This window comes from Ascidia mentula, chromosome 2 (genome assembly GCF_947561715.1).
Source record: "Ascidia mentula chromosome 2, kaAscMent1.1, whole genome shotgun sequence".
In the NCBI taxonomy this organism is placed as follows: domain Eukaryota; kingdom Metazoa; phylum Chordata; class Ascidiacea; order Phlebobranchia; family Ascidiidae; genus Ascidia; species Ascidia mentula.
Genome location: NC_138567.1, coordinates 12,006,714 through 12,026,409, shown reverse-complemented (window position 1 = coordinate 12,026,409; position 19,696 = coordinate 12,006,714). Strand labels below are relative to the sequence as shown.

Below are 19,696 nucleotides of genomic sequence, written 5' to 3'. Positions count from 1 at the left end.
AGGGAATAATAGACCTGATCAAATTCTAGCCAGTCACGATCTTTACGTAAATACAAACATGTACGAAACAACAAAAGTCCGTTGTTTCGAGCTTGCATCGCTATATTTAAATGAACGAACCATCACCGATCAATCAAAAAGCGTGCTTTTAAGTCATCAGTTTTCTGGAATACAATGGGTTAAGCCAGTAAGCGGAGAGTGCATATACTTTAATAAATGCTTTTTTTCCGGTTTTGATGCCGAACTCCCAAATCAAAGGTATACGTGAACAAAAGCAGACATAACAGTGTAATATGAACTGTCTTTCAGAGACCCCAATGATGCATGAAACCAACATCACGGAAGACATTCGATCTTTGCAAATCGACATTTTGTCACTGCGGGGTGACCTATAAAAAAACATTCCGAATGATTTATTGCTTGCACTAACCATTCTGTTTCGAAAAAAATTTAAAATGATAAATTAAGTCTGTACATCAGTGCGTGTAAATCGTAATAACCACTTCTATTTCCATTTAGAACACGAAATTAGTTGGCTTTTACCCTCCATCGATTTGATTGTGGGGTGATTCCCGTATTTCGTGAGTTGTTCCATTTAGAACATGCACAAGGCATCAACTGATTGGGCGACAGTTAAACTGACATTTTTTAGGTTTTGACAAAAAACTAACGGCAGTTTCAAACTCATAAAGTGTGCAACAGAAACACATATACATAAAATTTTGATATTGTTTTTGTCATAACATCTTTATTTTAGTTGGGTTGCAATAAATAAATATAAACTTTTATGTTGTTTTTAGGCCAATTGAAAATGCATCGAAATGAAACTACTCAACAGATTCAAGCATACAACAATATTGTTCAGGGTAACACTAGTGATGCACCGAAACAGCTATTTTTGTATTCGGCCGAAACTAATTTTGTTATCCATCTCTTTAAACACAATTAATTTAAACAAATCATGTGCTGGATTGGATTTAATCCTAACATCGACAACCATTTATTGGCGTTAAAAAAGAATAATCTCGACTGCTGTACCAAATGCTTAAAGTTGATTTTTATAATTTCTGTGATAATAAACAAATAAAACGAACACACGAGTACAGTTTAAACAAAGATTCTAACCTTTTCTAAATTTTGCGTATCAGCGTTGAATGCAGTAAAAACGTTTCGGTTTCGACCAAATTTTGCAGAAATATTTGTTCAAAATCCAATAATTGCAAAAACCTTGGTTTCTGCCGAATAATTTCGGCAAAACGAACTTTCGGTGCATCCCTAGCAACTACCGTTTCTATTGAAGGTTGTAAAATAGCGCATATATCGGTCCGCTGATTTATTGAGCATCACAATACTGGTACTTAGCCTTCGGTGACAAGACAACACATATTATATCAATCAAAACCGGAAAAAAAATTAAAGATGATGGTGTTTTCGGAATTTTCGTTGTAAGACCAAAAATATTGACGTTTGAGTAACAGACATTTAGGAACATTAAGAACAAAAGACTTGCAGATTTCTACATTAATAAATGCCTGTGTACCGAAAAATGCCTGTGGACTAAACGTGTTCCCGAAACTTGGCTAATATGCTAAAATCAGGATAACGAAAGTTAAATTGAACTCTGTCCACACAACTACCTTCGTCGTTTAGATCACCTGGTAAGATACGGCAATCGCATCACTACCAGAATGACGTCAGTAGAAGGTAAAATCGTGCACAAGAGAGCAACCAATTGGGCGTCAATAAACGTTATGTTCTTTAGGTGCGGTTGCGAGATTGAGAAACGACACAACTCACGGTTTCGAAATGTTACAGATTCAAATGGAAACGTCTTTTCAAATTTTAAGTGAAGGTATTTTGCAAGGTAGGTGCAAAGAGAAAGTCGTCAATATAACGTTAACTATCCAGTTGATCTTTAGGCGACTTTTATTTTCCGAATATGAATTTATTTTTCTAATAAACTCTTGTATTTTTGTAAAGGTGATTTTGAACTGGCCAAATTCACAAGAGCATTGAGAAAGGCAGCAACCCAATCCTTTCCAAATACAATTCCGAATTTTTATCGGTATAAGTACGACGGTAGCGACAATCAAAGCATAAGCGACGGCGGTCACGACATGTTTGACAACGGCAATAAGGTACATGCAAAGTCTGAGAATGAGATCTGAAAAATCATGCCTCCGGTGAGGTCAGAACTCACGATCCTGTGCAACTGCATGACTGGCAGAGTCGCCCCAGACAGGTGCGCAAACGCACAACCGCAGTAGGGCGATCTTTCTCGTTACATGAAACACTTGTATGTTGCCTGATCATACGTAGAGTACCCTGCATCATGTAAAGCGTGACTGACCAAAATATACCCTGTTCAAACGCTTTGCTCCTGTATCTCAGTCAGTGCAGGGTTGGGTCTGGTTCAAACCTCACCGGGAGCATGAGTTTTCCAATCTCGCTCCGAAAAAGTGACGAATGAAAAGCCAGTAATTGTACAATACAATTGTTTTTGTTGAATTTGCTGCTTCGATTAACAAATCGTAACTGATTTGGTTCATTTTCCAGTTAACAGTTTGGAAAGACAGCTATGACCCAATACCAATAAAATACAACAAAATGTTGAGGTGGGTCAGGAAGTGTCTTAAATAGTCTTTATTGAAATTTAAAAACTGCGTTGTATTTATCCAGGGCTGAAGATAATTCATTCACGGTTACTTCGGTTACCGATCATCCATTTATCTTGGCGATGTTAATCAGAAACAAAGACCAGCAAAGTGAACACAGTTTCTACATCAAGGTGCTAATCACCTTGACTTTTCAAAACTTCGCGAAAATTATTTGTTGAAAAAATGCTTAACAATGGACACGAAATTAATTTTTTTTTCGCCTATAAACCATACCAGAAGAATCACCAGGTGGACGCGTCAACGTTTTTGACAACCACCATACGGCAGCACATTTTATGATTGACAGCATTTTATTTCTTATTTTATATTTCAGGAATCGGGAAACCTAGGAGCTGATGGAAATGGAAATTACTCAAAGTTTCACGGTTCGTTTAGACAAGGTTCAATCTTCTCGGCATACCATGTACATCAAGTGTATGGAACACCTGATCCATCCATAATACAGATATTTCTTTCCCTTTACAGTACTGAGGCAAGAAATAAAATAAAACATTTGTAATTACAAAAACGGTTTTTATTCTATTAGTGTAAAGACAAACAACGCATTTCTGTAATAGGTTGTTTATGTCATGAAAAATATTAACTGTTGTCTATTACTGTTTTGTAGCTTTTTCAATCAACTGGGAGAAATATTCTTGGATTAACAGATAACGAGGAAGGGACAGGTGAAACTGACAACACTGTACGACTGGAAGGTCAATTTAGCAATCAGTTTTTGTGCTACATTTTAGCTTCGAGGTGAGAAAAGTTTCAAAAACGGTACCGACAAATTTGAGGAATATATTTTCACAAATGCATTCAATTATTGCTTCGGTTTACGGTGTTTCCTACAAAATAATCATTCCGAAAACTTGTGTTGTAAACACTGCTGAATGTTTACTTTGCGTCACGCAAAGATTTGTACGATTTCGGGTATATTTATTTTATTGCATGCAGATATACATATAAACCAAAAATGAAAAAGAAAAAGGCATAAGTTATACTGGATCGGCGAACCCTGACAGGCTGTCGATCAATAGCTGCGGGAGTTTCTGTGTAAAGCTAGAAATACCGATCAAATTTGCAGCTCTATAATTATGAAACATCCATATAAACCAAAATGTGTTTGTTTTTCAGGTATCCATCTGAGCCTATGAGTTCACAAGCCCTAGAAGATGCTATAGTTGAGTTGATTCGAGTCTTTCAAACGATCTATAAACCATAAAAAGACCATCGATGCACCAAGCCCATAACTGCTTGAGGACTACCTTATTATTTCAAAACATATCCTAAGTTTAGACAGTACTTCGCCATACCATATCTTGATGCGTGATAAAGAATGTTTGTTGTATTCTTACTGCATCACGCACCTCTTTTCTAACCAGACAAGTAATGCAACATGTCCCCAAATAGTTGGTAGTCTATAAATTAGTCATCATACTACAAAATCCTAAGGGATTACATTTGTAGTTTGTTGCTAACGCTGCCAGGCATACTATTTGTGATTAAAAGCTCTTCTGGCAAAAGAAAAACTTGTTTGTTCGACATTTCGGTTGTTATACAACAAACCTTCATCAGGATAATGAAGTAAAAACGCCCACACGGTGATAAATATTCACGCGCATAAAGCAAAAAAAGGCAAAAAAGGCGAAAGAAACAACACAAGCTAGGAAGAGGGGAGGGGGGGAACACCAATAATAGAAAATGCGCGTCAACAGGACGAAACTGAGGTCTAAAGCATAGCGCCTCGAGGTGCGCAAGAACATCACGTTCAACCAGGGGGCATGTCGTGCAGACCGTTTATCAAATTGCGATAAACGGGTGGAAAGAAGGTTTCCCTCTTATCATTAAGTGCGAACCCATGTGCGTTTATATACTTTTCCATCCTGGTGTACGAGCGTCCTGCGGTTACACTACGCTCCTTGGTATCGCATCCTAAAGATCGCGCTGGTGGTACGCTAGATGCTAGAGGGGTAATATACCGCATTCCATGTGGAGGGTGTGAGAAGGTGTACATTGGTGAGACGGGTCGCGCCCTACGAACACGTCTAAAGGAACATCAACGGGATGTTGGCAAGCCCAATAAGGTGGCAGGGACGGCATTGTCGCAACATGTTGCAGCAACAGGACACACGGTTAATTTTGAGAACACAATAATTCTGGACCGGGAAAAGGACAGGTACAAGAGGATGTTTATCGAGTCTGTTCATATAAACGCACATGGGTTCGCACTTAATGATAAGAGGGAAACCTTCTTTCCACCCGTTTATCGCAATTTGATAAACGGTCTGCACGACATGCCCCCTGGTTGAACGTGATGGTCTTGCGCACCTCGAGGCGCTATGCTTTAGACCTCGGTTTCGTCCTGTTGACGCGCATTTTCTATTATTGGTTATTGGTCTTTTGCCAGAAGAGCTTTTATTGGTCTTTTGCCAGAAGAGCTTTTAATCACAAAAAGATTACATTTGTACATATTACTAATCGTGCCGTATCAGTCTTTGTATGTATTTACGAACTAAATTCTCTTGATTTGGCACTCTTTTGTAAAAGACTGACTTTCGTATTACAAAAAGTACACTAGCTTTCGCGAGAACTCTCGCTTTATCAGGTGAACATAAACACAATGCAATACAACAAGCAAGCGCAAGACGGTCAAAGCAAAAAGGCACTGTGAAACGATAAGCTGTCGTTAGTTGGCGTTGTCGTGTAACGGCATCGTCGTGTTAATAATGGCTCATGAACCCCCAATCTCTATTGAGCCTCTTTCATGGCGTTGAAGCGGTAAATGTGGTGTTGCTCGGCCGTTGTACTTAAGCACCCTATTTTCACTATGATGTTAGCCGGAAAGAACAATAAAACTCATTGATTTTCGCCTTGCGATATCAATTGCTGTTCATTGCGATTGAATCTACCACATGTGGTGTTAATAAAAATGTCTCACGTTTGTAGCGCTCACTTTGCCTCATTGTAACGAATCGGATGAATTGCCTTTTTTCGATGCGTTTCCCTTGTGCTGCTGGTGTTGCGTAGACTTGTGGAATCTTTCTTAACTTGGGAATGCACTAAAGCAGTGCAACGCTTGCTTGCTTGGGAGAGAAGAACCTCAAAAAAGAAACCAAAGGTTGATCGTTGACCTGCGCACGGATTTAGCTGGAAGGGATTTTCCTTGTGCTCGCAGTTTAGCGCAACATGCGGATGCTCTGCTATTGGTTTGTCGGAAAACGATGAATATGCAGTATTAAAGGTGCGACGCGTGAGGTCTGGTCCTATTTCACCAAAACAAGTAAGAAACTACTCTTTTACCACCAACGTTTCGGTACAAATGCACTTCAACGGTATCCTCCAAGTTCATTCCGGGAAAACTAGCAAACCGATTTTTTTCAATGGACCGCGTGTCTGGGCGCAATTTTTGGTGGACACGGGAGCAGAAATCAGGGTTTTCGGGCGTACGGCTCACATCTGATCTCACTAAATTTTCCAGCTAGCGCCGACTTTATGAGAGCACATTTTTGTTAGTGAATCTCCAACAACAGCGTTTTATCAGGGCGAAAACCTTTGCTCGTGTTTGCAAACACGCGCGTGCTCGGTGCCTTCCTCCTAGGAAACTCACTTTGGCAAGAAATGAGTGCGACAATATGTCAAAACTGGATTATTAGACGCTCTTCCAGCCCTTGGGCTTCGCCACTACACATGGTTCCAAAGTCTACAGGCGGTTGGAGGCCGTGTGGAGACACATGCTGCTACTTAACCAGATCGTTACTCAATCCGTCATATTCAGAACTTTTCAGCAAGTTTGGCAGGATCTACCATTTTTTTCCAAAATCGACCTTGTGCGTGGCCAAGTTTCAGTTGCCCCAGCGGATGTTGCTACAGCAATCACATTTTTAGATCTTTTTGAATTCCTGCGGGTTAAAAATTGCCATCCAAACATTTCAACACTTAAAGGACACAGCTTGCCAGTTACTTGGTTTTGTATTTGTGGACCTAGATGCCATATTAGTAGTGAACAAAACACCTGCTGATCACTACAACCATTTAAACCGACTTTTTACACGTCTGGTCATCAACGTTCCAGCTCGTCTGGAACAATCGCCTCACTTCGGCATTTGAAAAAGCGAAGGCAGGACATCAAACGTCAACTGCTCGCATTACTGACGCGTCACATACATCGGTTGCAACCATGCTGCAGCAATTCATTGGTGGCGTCTGGCGCCCGTTAGTTATTTTTAGTGAGCGTCTTCGAGCTAAAAAGTACAGTGCATTTGACAGGGAACTTCTCGCTTTGCATTTGTCCATTGGACATTTTCGCTACTCCCTGGAAGGTCGCAGTTTTCCCACTTACACTGACCACAAACCGTTGAATTTTGCCTTGACAAAAGTTTTCCAATCTTGGTCTACACGATAACAGCGTAGTAATATTTAAACTCTTCTACTCGAATATCATCTTGAGGCTTCGTGTAATGTTGGCGTACCCAGAAAATCCTAAAAGGTCAAGTATCGGCCCCATCAGTAAAAGGCAAAAAACAATAAACAAATTTTGTGCGCTCCACGTGGTTTCGTCTGTGTTGATTGGTACCTAGTTTGGTACCCAACATATCGACGATTGACCGAAAGGTACCACACAGTGGAAGTCTGTGTGCCTGCTAGTCTACCAGCTAGCATGTGACACTATCACCAGCTGCACTGATGAGACCTTGTAGGTCGAAACAGTGTGTACACCTGTCTGCAGCTCTCAATAACTATTATGGCTCTTTTGCGCATATAATAACAAATAATTCTCATAATATGGAGGTAATGTCAGAAAAGTCTTTTGTCCAACAAGGTAAACAATGTTCTATGTCTGGTAATATGTGTACATTATTTCTTGTATAACCAATATTTAACAAATTCTATTTGAATAAGAAACTGATGATGCAATTGTAGGCGAAATCCATTTTTCGTATTTCATAAATTAACCGACTGACGATAATCAGAAACACTTGGTTTCAAACTTTAACAAATAGACTACTCTTGTTTATCAGCGAAGAGCACGACTTGGAATACAAGTAAGGCTGGTGGTAAACCTGATTGGTCCTGGCAAGCAACTATCATGGACAATTCAAAGGCCGTTAACATTTACGAGGTACAAGTCACCTATAAATTATATAGAGCTGGTATTTTCATTGTCACATCTAACATAGTGTTTACCTGGTAGTTTCAAAACGGTGCACCTAACGTTACTTAGCCAACTAACAAGGCGCACTGATGGAATATTATAGCATGTTTAGTTCGTTAACCGGTATTAATTGTACCATAACACAAATACTCATTTTCCGTTTCAATTTTAGTGGGTGTATTTTTACTTTGTAAAAACTATAGCAAAATCAATCCAAAGTTTAAAGATTTTTTATGATTTCCGCTAATAAAATACGGAACGTCAGGATATGTGGGGAAACGCGAATTGCATAATGAGCATGACATGATTTTGGAAATATACTATACAATCTTATACATTCTACGCAGTGTTTTGATGCAAAGTTTGGCAGCGGATCTCTTATCAACCAGCAGTGGGTGCTAACAGCCGCACATATCTTCGACAGATATAATGAAAAAAGCCTTGATTTTGTCGTAGCAGTAGGTAAAAACCGTGGTAGTTTGAACAAGGCTGGAAAACTTTTTTGTTTTCTGTATATTATTTTTTTTTTGACAGAATCCAATTGCTGAGTATAATGGTTTTAACTGTGATATACTTAAACAAAACGATAGCATTAAGTAATAAGTGCCTACAAGACTGTTAAAATTGACCAAAATCTAAGAAATGTATGAAAAACTTCAGCTAACACTTCATTTTGCTTATTACTTCAATGTGATTTGATTTTACTGCAATTAAAACCAATACAAAAAAGAAAAACTATAATTTTATTTTGCTATGCACTACGATAGTATTTTTAAGACTTGCAATAATGACATTGTTCAGTAAATATTTTGTAATCTTTAATTGGTATCACATTGTAGGTCCGTTTAACAAGACGAAGCCACCCGAAAGCGTCAGCTCCTTCGTAGAATTCTTCCAACCAAGAAGGATATACATTCATCCTCTATTCAATCAAACGGATAATAATCCCAGATTCAACTTCGATTACGGCGTTGCTCTTGTAGGTGTTTACTTAAAAAACTCTGTTTACAAAAAAAACCTCCAGCAGTGTTATGAAACTATCAGAAGTTGCAGTCAGCTGATTTATTAGCAATCTTGAAAAATCAATTTCGCCTGCACAGGCGTCCTCAGTTTCTGCAAATACGAAATTGCAAGTAAACACAGAAAGCTATTCGGTAAAATAAATCAAAGGATGAAATAAAATAAATAAAATAATACTACTAAAGTAAAAAAGCAAAAGGTCCTGTACTGCTGCCTTCCCTATGCACTACACTGCTATGGAAGGCGTTGTGACTTCAGTGGCGCAAAGATAAGATCAACCGAATGACGTGACACGCAAAAACGATGGACGCAATAGGTCAGACTGGATAGTGACAATAGGCAAAACGGGGAGTACCGACAAGACGGCCCTGCGCCACCATTACTTAAGCGCACATCCCTCGTCAGGTCAACACCAGCCCATTGACAGCTGTTTTGCAGTTACATTTGTTGGACAACCGACGGTTAACAGACTGGATGTTTGAGAAGCCAAATGGTCAAACCTTACGCAGGCCTCAATAAACATCCAAAAAATGATCATTCCCAGATTTCGGTGAATAATATCTTGTTGACGTTTTATTGATGTGTCCCACGGTTGCAACGTATTTCTGTTCATTGGTTTTTGCCATTGGCCTTGTTACGTTCTCATGTGCTGTGTTTACAGCGTACGTTCGAGCTACAGGTGTTGTTGCGTTGCGTGTCACGTCATTCGGCTAGTTTTATCTTTGCGCCACTGAAGTCACAACGCCTTCCATTGCAGTGTAGTGCATAGGGAAGGCAGCAGTACATATTACTTTAGTAGTTTTATTTTATTTCATCCTTTTAAAATACATTCATCGAAGTATTTTACCACATAGCTTTCTGTGTTTACTTGCAATTTCGTAACTGCAGAAACCGAAGATGCCGTGCAGGCGAAATCGATTTTTCAAGACTGCTCATAAATCAGCTGACTGCAATTTGAAACTTCTGATAGTTTCATAACATTGAATTATTATCAAAATAGAAAATTGGTGTCGCTGATAAAATACAATGCCAACCAGAGGGCTAGATTCTGCAAAATTAAGGAACCAGTTAAAAACGTCCAGCATTTGTGACCGAAACGGCCCAAATTATTTTTGTAAATAAAGTGTGCACCTTAATAAGCTATGGTTTGCAAATAAACGTTTTTTTAAAGATTCGGGATGATGTCTCGGTTCGTCCAGTGCAAGATGGATCATTTATTTACTTTCCAACGAATAACAACAGCAGACGAGGAATCAAATTTAACGGAACGATTCCCCTTTCCTCGTTTATTCGCCCTGTGTGCCTTCCCTGCAGTGATTCATGTTTACCAATCCAAAGCATTTTGGACGAAAACGGAAAAAGAATAATTTACGATACCGATTCGGACGAGGTTGCTTGTCAAAAAAAAGGTATTTCTTGCTCTCGTCGCTTGTGACTATGTTCTGGCGACAGTGGAATATACTGCAAAAATGATTTAATGTAAATTCATTTAGGTTTGAACTGCACCCTAACCACCCATTTACTATTCTAGCTATGTACATGTTACACTTATTTATTTCCAGGGCGCTGGTTAACAGATCGCGATACCACGGAATCGGGAACAACAGTTATTTCCAAGGGCTTTATAAAGTCCAGTAAACCCTACAAAAATCCGACTGATTTACACGATGTCCAACTGCAAATACAACCAGATAAAATGTTAGAAAATTAGAAAACTGTGAAACGTTTCGTTCAATTTTAAATGTCTGTCACATGTGGCATTTTTTTCCACTTAACAATCTGCGCACAAATTCCTGTCATACGTACAAGCCTTGTATATAGATCTAGCACCTAGGCCGGTGTTTCTGTTTTTATGACATCGGAATTCCAATCCTGGTTATTCAGGACACTAAACTAACGTTATCATATAATTCTTATCACTAGATGTCGGAAAGGAGTTCAACTTTTACACAGTGAATTTGGATTTGAAGGAATCTTTACAGACCGAATGTTTTGTGCGGGATCGCCATCTAGCTGCTCAGGTTTTGCTGGCGGTGCTCTTATTACAAAGGTAAATATATTCATGCAATAATGGGACGTAGATTTACGAACCGAAACAGGACACGTTTATCTTAACTTTTCTAAAACGGTTTGTTCAATATTTGACCACGAATTGCAACAAAACGGCATTTTAATGAAACCGCATACCTGCGTCATTACACATTGTGAAGGCAATGATAAACCACTTTTATGATATCATCTTTAGGCATTTGTCCCTTATGTTGTAACGAATAAGACACAATGCGCGAAAACCTCAAAGAGATATTGCTTACACGATTTTACTTTCAGCACCAAGATCTGAACACTGGAGAAGTTTATTGGATACAGATTGGAATCGTCAGCTTCGGGTATCAATGCGCACACAAGATAGGGAACTTTACCCTTCCTGACTACTACACCGATGTTTCCCAAGTGAACGGGTGGATACAGAAAACGATGGCACACGTCCCATGATAATCTTGACTTAAATTAGAGATGCAGACAGGGGTACACAACCCGTTTGATTTAAATTGTGTGTATATACTTGTATTTGAATTCAACACTTTTATTGTTCTGCGACAGACGCCTATATTTGCCGCATCTATGTATATATGGACGTGTTTTGTTGCCATGTCAAAAACAATGTTTCTAACAATGTTTGTGATAAATATCGCCTGCCTCGTATAAATTCTGGTTGGTACCGAGGTCAGTATTAATTGTATATTCTTTCATCTAGAAGTGTTTCATGTTTTCGCAAGGCAAGGCTGCGAAGCTATTAAAACTATCGTATATCGATCATTGGGTTCACTGGCATCGCAGCAGCCAAGCTTGATAAGTATTTTTTTACATGTCAGAACAAAATCTTAAAAATCAGGCTGCACAGGTGAAGTTTGAACTGACAAAACTGGGATTAGCAGGCTACGCAAGCTTAGCGGTTAGTGGGTGGTCAAGATACACAGGTGAGGAAGCCTTTACTTGCACTAACGTCAAGTTTTTAAAATTGATTATCAGAAATACTGATAGTTAATATATACAAAAAATTATTGGACCGATCGGAGCACCTTCAACGTTAGCATACTTACTGGACAAACAAACTTCATGAAATAGTGCACCTACATACTGTATGAGACGTGATATTACATTATAACCACGCAGAGTTTCTCATGACGCGGAAGTTTTATTGTTTCGAAGTTTTGAAGGAATGTTATATGTGATGAACGAGGGCACTTCCGTTACTGTGAAGTCGTGGCTATCGGCATTCATATTGAAAAGCAAACAAACCTTAAATTTTATGAATTAGTGAACCGTTTTTCATATTCGTTTAGTTTGCGAAAATCTTGTAAGGCAATCCATGACTTATCACTGATTTTCATCAACATCCCTTGATTACAGCACCATTTGTGTGGCTAATATACATAAAACGTTGCAAACAAACAACAGCTTCAAAAGCGAAACTTACCTACTTCCTTCTTCTTCGCCGAAACTTGAAGCAGCATCGGGGTATTGTTCCACAAGTCGGAGTAGTGGCCAGACGTTTTAACTGCTTTGAAATTGTCATCATGCACAGCAGAAGTCACGAAATGTCGGTTCGTCCAATACCTGATGAAAACAGTAAGCTGTTTATTTGTTAGACATTTAGCATAACTAAAGTAATTCTCTACCAAAAGTATGTAAACCTACTACCGTTGGTCGACTTAACTGTACAGAATAACTCTCGTCAGTATGATGGTAAAAGTAGAACAGATATATCTAGTTTCTCAAAATGTTCCACGACAATAAAAATATTTTTGATCATTATTTGCTTCCAAAGCAAAAATCTTCAATGTTTAAGATTTAGCTTAAATGGTTTACGCTGTAGTTTATGAGGAGGCTTCACCACGGCAGCAGCCTCTAGTTGACCATGAAACGGTTTCAAAGTTACGTTCTGAATTTAATCAAAGTTTGAAGAGTATGAAGATTATGCTTGCGGTGTTTGGTGCAGTTATGTTGATGACGAGTGCTGCTACACTTGGCATAGTAAGTAAACCATTTACTTTGTAAGGTCACTATATGGTGTTATTTTAATTGCGCGTTAATTTTTTACGCATTTTTGTAACTCCAAGTATGTTGGAGGGATTGGTTTCCGATATTTATTCACCAAACGAAAAGGGTCAACATGGAAACATATAGTTTATTCAGAAATGGAAATATAGGGGAGATTGTGCATTTTATGAGTCTCACGCTCGCGCAATGGAGTTTTGTAACCACCAATCTAGGCACTCTAAACAAAAAAAATATTGATGCAAAGTTTGTTCAGGTCTGCGATTCTTGATAAACCCCAAAGATCTTCGTTAAGTCATATAACTTTGTTTGGTTAACTTGCATCGACACTTTTGTGCTGCCTTTGCGATCGACCATTACCCCAAGTCATCAGTTTTGGGGTTGAGAAACAGTGAAACTGAAACGTTCGCTTATTTATTGGCAAATGCGCTTGTTTCATTAATTATTGCATGTTTTAGGTTTTGATGCAGATCTTCCAAATCAAAGGTACGTGAACAAAAATGGATAAGAAATTATGCACAATATTGTACAGAGTGCTCGCGAGTGCTTGACATGCAGCCTGTACCGAAAGTACGAACTTATAAGTTTGCCACACGCTTCTTGCAACATTGAACAGTGCTCATTCCATCCAACCACCAATATTTTTCAATTATAAAATTACATGAGCAATATTTTGTCCTCATAAAGACATTAGTCTATTTCATGCCATTCGGAAGGTCGGCCCGTGAAACTAATTCCTATGTTAAACCGGCGTTTGATCCCAGATCAAGAATTTTTAAGCGTTAGAAGCCCAATCTCTGTTACCAAGTAGAAACAATATCGTCAAAGACAATTGCGGGAAGTGTGGCTATGACGCACAACTGAACGAAACAAACACAGTAAACACCGAACAGCATCAGATGGTCACAGCTTCAAGAGCAAATAAAACATACAAATGTTTGTTGTGCAGTATGGCATAGTGTAGTAAAGCCTTACCTTACTTTCAGGTCAAGTGGAAATAAATCATGTAGAAGCCACCCAGGAGGGTAGAGCAATGCAGGAAAGTGTAACCTTGAACCAAGGCAAGTTTCAATTTTTATACGTTGTAGTAACTTTCCAACAATGCATGGAAAAATCTTTTCGTTTAAACTGCTACAACAGTGCATATGTGCTGTTTAAGGTAGATGTATTGCCTTGTAGACGAGCTATTAAAGAACAAAACCCGCAGCTAAGAAGGCGGACGATCTTCACAAATCGCGTTTTTGTCACTGCGAGATAACTTACAACCTTCCGAATACTAATTTTTCACAATGTAAACTCTCTCGTTTATTTAGACGAGTTTCAAAATTATGTTGAAGCCACGATTGACAAAGTGCAAACCCTGCAAATTGCTGTTACTGGTGTTCAAGGTAATAGAATAACAAATACTTAGCTATGCGTCCATACCATGCAGTACCCACCACTATTTCTCTTTAGATCAGCTGCAAAGTTACGGGAATCGCATTACTGACAGAGTTGCGTCAATGGAAGGTACTGCAATATCATGCACATACTAATTCGCACTTACGCGACAATAAACTTAACGTTGTGTAGGTAAGCTTTCTGGATTGAAAAACGACACAGCTCAGTCCTTCGAAACATTGCGGAATGGAATAAAGATAAATAGAGTTTGTAGCGGTATGTACAAAATACTTCAATGTAGAAAAAAATATGTAAATCTGTAAAATGATGAAACTATGTATGACAGTGTTGCCATTTATAAAAAAAGTTGATATTTATATAGTTTCAGCCATTGAAACGGCGAACTCCAAATTAGCAACGTGCGTTTGGGACCAGAGTATAATTAAAGGTAGTGGTTGTTCACTATTGCAATAAAGCATCACAAAACTATTACATCAGTTCTTATATCTCGCTTATTTAGGTAAATACACCTGAAACAAATTAGATCAAAATCCTTACAGAACCTTTACGTAACTAAAAGAGAAAGAATGTGTTTTGTCGTTTTGTTTTAAAGACAAATGGTATCTGGCGCGATACGTGCGAGCACTCAGCAAGGCTGCAAACATTACCTTCGGGAACTCAATTACTAATTTTTACCGATTTAACTACGATGGTAACCACAAGGACAGCATAAGCGATGGGGGCCACGACATGTATGACAACGGAAATAAGGTGAAGGATTTGATTTAAATACTTACTTCAATCACAATTTTTTGCAATATTTTATTGAATAAAACTTTGTTGTCGCTTTCAGTTACGAGTTTGGAAAGACAACGATCAAGCAATATCAATAGAATACAACGAAACGTACAGGTTGGTCAGCAGCTGTTAGTAGCCAGATGCAACTAATACAATGCCATTTATCAGTGCTGAAGATGGATCGTTCACGGTGACTTCTGTTACCGATCATCCATTTATCTTGGCGATGTTAATCAGAAACAAAGACCAGCAAAGTGAACATAGTTTCTTTATTGAGGTAAAAATTCCGTGCGGCAAATCGCCTTAAAATGTTGCCAACCTTCCTGTCGAGTTGGATACTTTTAGGGCATACAAAAATGGAGAAACACCAGTTTATAAGAAGCCGCATAACTTTTTTAAAACGATCTGCCAACTCACCATGACTTCGCTAAATGGAAACCTTCGCCAGAAAAAGTAGGCATTTGTTAATTGTAAGCTTGTAGTCATCGAGTCGAGGCATCGTCGGCATTGTAGGCAGTCTAGGCAATGAGTCTAGGCATTCTAGGCATTGTAGGCATTGAGTCCAGGTATGCCTGCAATGCCTGAACATTATTAAATGAAGTACGAATCCGTTTCGTTCACGCTATACTAAAATATTTTTGATTCTATTGTCAACTTTATTAGCAGTATATTTCCATATTTTTTCTGTGATTTTAACTTGAACATTTAAAACAACATGAAAAAAGTAATACACAAAGTAACTTAATAAAACGATATTGCGGGGAAAAAACAGAAGCAAGTGAATAATAAAGTGCGTTATGTGTTAAGTGGAACAAAAACAAGGGGTAAATTCAAATAAAGCAGTGAAAGAAAGCGTTTGTTACTTTCTAACATATGTTGTTTGTTGATGCAGCTGTAAGCGACATTTCACTTCCTATATAGGTCGATCTAAAAAGTGTCTTTCCTGCGGCAGCAGCGGACCGCAAACCGCGTTGCGTCATTTCTAGTTTTGTATATTTTGGAGTCTTTACCTTGAATGTGGCATATCGGGTTGATACTTATACCGACAATATAAAATTGGCGCCTTACCTCCCTGGTTTAATGGTGTCGGTTATTTTATCGCTGTCTTGGCCAGGTGGAAATCACGGCAGGAATACCACCATAAAAAAGACTTCATAATAGCAAAAATCAAGTGGCGTCCCATACCAACACTTTTCATACACAAACAACAGTGCTTACACACCAGCGCCAGGTCACTGCGCTCAATGAACTGCTAGTTTTCCAACAAACGCCTTAAAAGAAAGAAAATTTTTCAGGAATCGGGAGGCTTGGGAACTGATGGACTTGGACAAGACGCAACGGGTTCCGGTTCGTTTACCCAAGGTTCAATCTACTCATCATACCGGACTTATCAAGTGTATGGAACACCCGACCCATCCATCATACAGATATTTCTAAGCATGTCAAGTACTGATGTACGAAATTACATCATAAATTTCAATAAATCCTTTTAACCAAGACTTAATTGAAAAAAAACACCACAAATCGCTTTAGTCCTGTCATGTAAATAAAGTATGTTTTGATTTACAGGATTTCAATTCAACAGGAAGCAGCAATCTTTACTTCAACAAAAACAGCCCAGGTATAGATCCAACAAACAACATTGCACGACTTTCCGGCCGCTTCAACAATCAATATTTCTGCTATATGCTCGCTTCAAGGTAGGTATTATTCAGCTTATACAACCGACTACCTAGCGTTTACTGAATAAAGGATCTGAACCACAAACTGAAAAGGAATATAATATATATTTAATAGGCATGTGCTTTTGATACTGCCTAACTTTTAACAACAACTTTTTTATTGAAGCTCAATATCGTTCTGTAGCATAACTTAAATGCCAATCTATGAAGAAAACAGGCATGACCAGATTGTTGTGCTCACCGTCAATAAGAGTTTGGTTGCGACCCAAATCTCAGAGCGAAATAGATTTTGGGTGATGATAAGTACAGGTAATAATGTCCAAACTAAAATGTATTTTGTGTGTTTCAGGTATCCATCCGCGTATATGAGTTCATCAAGCATGAGAACTGTCTTGGTTGAGTTTATTCGGGTCTTTCAAACGATCTATAAACCTTAAAAAGCAACCGAGGGTCTAAATCTCAATCTACAATAAGTCAAATTGTATTAATGTGTAGTTTGTAAAGGGACTTTAATTCTGTTGTTTCGAGGACAAGATCAACAGGATTTGCAACATTTAGTTGTATTGCGTCATACTTATTGTAAATATGTTAGATTTTTGTAAATGAAATCGCCGTTTTATTCAAATATGTTTGTGTTCAAACAATTGTACAAAAATTCATTGTTTTGACTTCAGTGTCAATACTTCCATATGTCAGTTTCATAAGAAATTATTTTTGACTGTGTAACTTTCATTACCACCAAAATACAATCTTTCAAATCATTCATGCCATGTCAATAAAAATTTATCATGTACACCACATCGTAATCTAGTTATTTAATCCAAATTAGGCAGAAAGTTTAATTCAGAATCAGTCAGTTGAGGATATAATTTCAACACCAAAAAAGCAAAACCACCGTAACATGCATCAAGTGGCAAGTAAAATCACTACTCCAGTGGAGTTTAAAATCGCAAACCCATAGGCATCGTGTGCAACAACCTTCGACTGAGCTACACGGGAAGTTATTAGTTATGTGAGGTAGATTGTCGCCAAGTTAATGTTGTGCACAATTCATGTAGAGTATTTCCACCACTGTTTGCCCTCCTGTTGGGATTATCACTCAGCTGTCGATTTTAATGATGTTAGTTATGACATATTAGCCAAGCCAAGCCAAGTGAATGTTATTTATGCGTTGCCAGGTTATCCTGTTTATCATTTCCGACCAGCTTCTTAGTCGATGCTAGAAATCGCTCCCATAATTTCCACTATAACAAACGTAATCTACCTCAATAGAGAGATAAATAAATGTTTGGTTTCTGGAGCTTCATGATGTGAAGAGAATCTAATTAGACGAAGAATGTTTTTGTAGTGCAGTTTTGTTTGGTTTTCCAAGGCCATCAGTCTTTGGAATATGATCAATAAACTCCAAACCACCGAAGAGTTGCTGATATTCTGCCACGTGTGCATTGAAGAATTTTAGCAACTGTTCGTTTGTCAGACATTCGTCTTTTTTCACAACAAAGACTTTTGCCGCCTCATTATAAACTGGATGAGTCGTACGAACTACAACCGCTTCCACCACACCTGGATGAGACAAAAGTATTTCTTCGAGCTGGGCCGGAAAAACCGCACTATTTTCGTGAATTTTGATCATATTTTTTAGTCTGTCGACCAAGTAAACGAATCCTTGCTCGTCATAATATCCCAAGTCTCCTGTCCGAAACCAACCACATTCAAACAACACTGCTTCGTTTGCTCCTGTGTTGTTCAAATATCCTTTAAAGACACCTGGGCTTTTTACACAAAGTTCTCCATGTTTTCCGTAACCAAGTTCTGTCCTTTGAGTTGAACATTGGGACAAAGCATTCCTACACCTTCGAATGGAGTTTCTTTCGTAACGTGAAGTGAAATCATACCGGTTTCCGAAGCGCCATACGCACTGGTGACGATCGCATCAAATTTATCACTTGCTTTCTGCATCAAATCTTTTGGTGTTGGAGCTCCACCGACTAGCAAAAACTTCAAGGTGTTGTTGCTTTTCAAAACAGTTTCGTTTGTAATATTGTAAACGTCACAAAGTTACTTATAAAAGCACCATTTACCTCAAAAGGTCCACAAATGATCATGGTAAGAATCCACCAAAGCCACAGACTTTCCGAAGTATTCCATCGTTTCTAACACATATTGAGCGACGCAAACTTGGGGAATCTCAACATCTGAAAACGAACATTTCAGCACCATTGTTATCAGTGCGAAACGGGTAAATTGCGAAGTATTTTTGCTATCCACTCCATCATTCAAACTACAGACCGATTATATTTGTTGGAACAAATCTGAGCATTTTAAATTCAATCAATCATTACATTCATCAAAAAAATCCCTGAAAGTTTTAGATGAATTGGAAGTGACAGTACCACTGCTTTTGTCTATGGTTTGTTATCTGCTTCTTTACTCATTAACGTGTTTGTAATTCATTACATGGCATTTTGTGCTCGCAGTTTGCACTTGTCCTGACCAAATTTCCGATGTTCTACACTGGTAAAGGTTAACACTTAAAAAACCAAACAATTATGTCCTCAAACTCAGATGTTGTCTTAATTTCATAACGTGTGATTGTTCTTGCGAGCATTAACTTAGGAAATTTCGACGAACTATTATGTGCTTACTTCCATGAAACTATTTTTTTCATTTGATCATGGTACTTGCCACAATAGTGATCATTTGCAAAACACAAGTGTCAAACTTTCATGTAATGTCAGCCAATGAGTCATTAGGATATATGAAAATCATTTATTTGTCATTCAGGTATCCAAACGAATATACTAGTTCAAGCACATTGAGAGCGGCAATTGTGAGGTTTCTTCAGGAATATACTAAGCGCAGGAGTCCTGCAAAGAATTGCGTCTTTGGCAGCAAACCAAATTCACGGTTTGCACCACATCTTACGTCACTAACTGATTTCCAAA

The 19,696-nt window shown here is 38.4% G+C and overlaps 2 protein-coding genes and 1 pseudogene across 2 annotated transcripts; 2 read left to right on the top strand and 1 right to left on the bottom strand.

Moving 5' to 3' along the window:
* The first annotated feature begins 1,660 nt into the window (after positions 1–1,660).
* LOC145890126 (uncharacterized) lies at positions 1,661–3,882 on the top strand. Its single transcript, XM_082981163.1, has 8 exons — positions 1,661–1,704; positions 1,763–1,864; positions 1,981–2,138; positions 2,557–2,615; positions 2,680–2,788; positions 2,992–3,150; positions 3,286–3,416; positions 3,795–3,882. Exons 1-8 carry the CDS (start codon positions 1,689–1,691, stop codon positions 3,880–3,882), a joined length of 822 nt encoding a protein of 273 aa, XP_082837289.1. The 5' UTR covers positions 1,661–1,688.
* Positions 3,883–12,371: 8,489 nt separating this feature from the next.
* LOC145889346 (uncharacterized) lies at positions 12,372–17,274 on the top strand. The gene is made up of 14 exons (XM_082980290.1): positions 12,372–12,462; positions 12,710–12,867; positions 13,350–13,377; positions 13,878–13,952; positions 14,205–14,279; positions 14,347–14,400; positions 14,464–14,547; positions 14,654–14,719; positions 14,885–15,042; positions 15,125–15,183; positions 15,238–15,346; positions 16,365–16,523; positions 16,639–16,769; positions 17,101–17,274. The coding sequence occupies exons 1-14, from the start codon at positions 12,411–12,413 to the stop codon at positions 17,186–17,188; spliced, it is 1,296 nt and encodes a 431-aa protein (XP_082836416.1). The 5' UTR covers positions 12,372–12,410; the 3' UTR covers positions 17,189–17,274.
* Positions 17,275–18,072: 798 nt separating this feature from the next.
* LOC145890125 (putative 4-coumarate--CoA ligase 2) lies at positions 18,073–18,856 on the bottom strand (annotated as a pseudogene).
* Between the last annotated feature and the right edge of the window lie 840 nt (positions 18,857–19,696).

Excerpts from the sequence above, each read along its gene's own strand:
- LOC145890126 (XM_082981163.1), top strand. Across the intron at positions 1,865-1,980 it reads AAGTGAAGGTATTTTGCAAG|GTGATTTTGAACTGGCCAAA; the intron begins GTAGGTGCAAAG and ends ATTTTTGTAAAG. Across the intron at positions 2,789-2,991 it reads AACACAGTTTCTACATCAAG|GAATCGGGAAACCTAGGAGC; the intron begins GTGCTAATCACC and ends TTTATATTTCAG.
- LOC145889346 (XM_082980290.1), top strand. The coding sequence starts at position 12,411 with ATGCACAGCAGAAGTCACGAAATGTCGGTTCGTCCAATACCTGATGAA. Across the intron at positions 12,868-13,349 it reads GTGCTGCTACACTTGGCATA|GTTTTGATGCAGATCTTCCA; the intron begins GTAAGTAAACCA and ends TGCATGTTTTAG. Across the intron at positions 13,953-14,204 it reads AAGTGTAACCTTGAACCAAG|ACGAGTTTCAAAATTATGTT; the intron begins GCAAGTTTCAAT and ends TCGTTTATTTAG.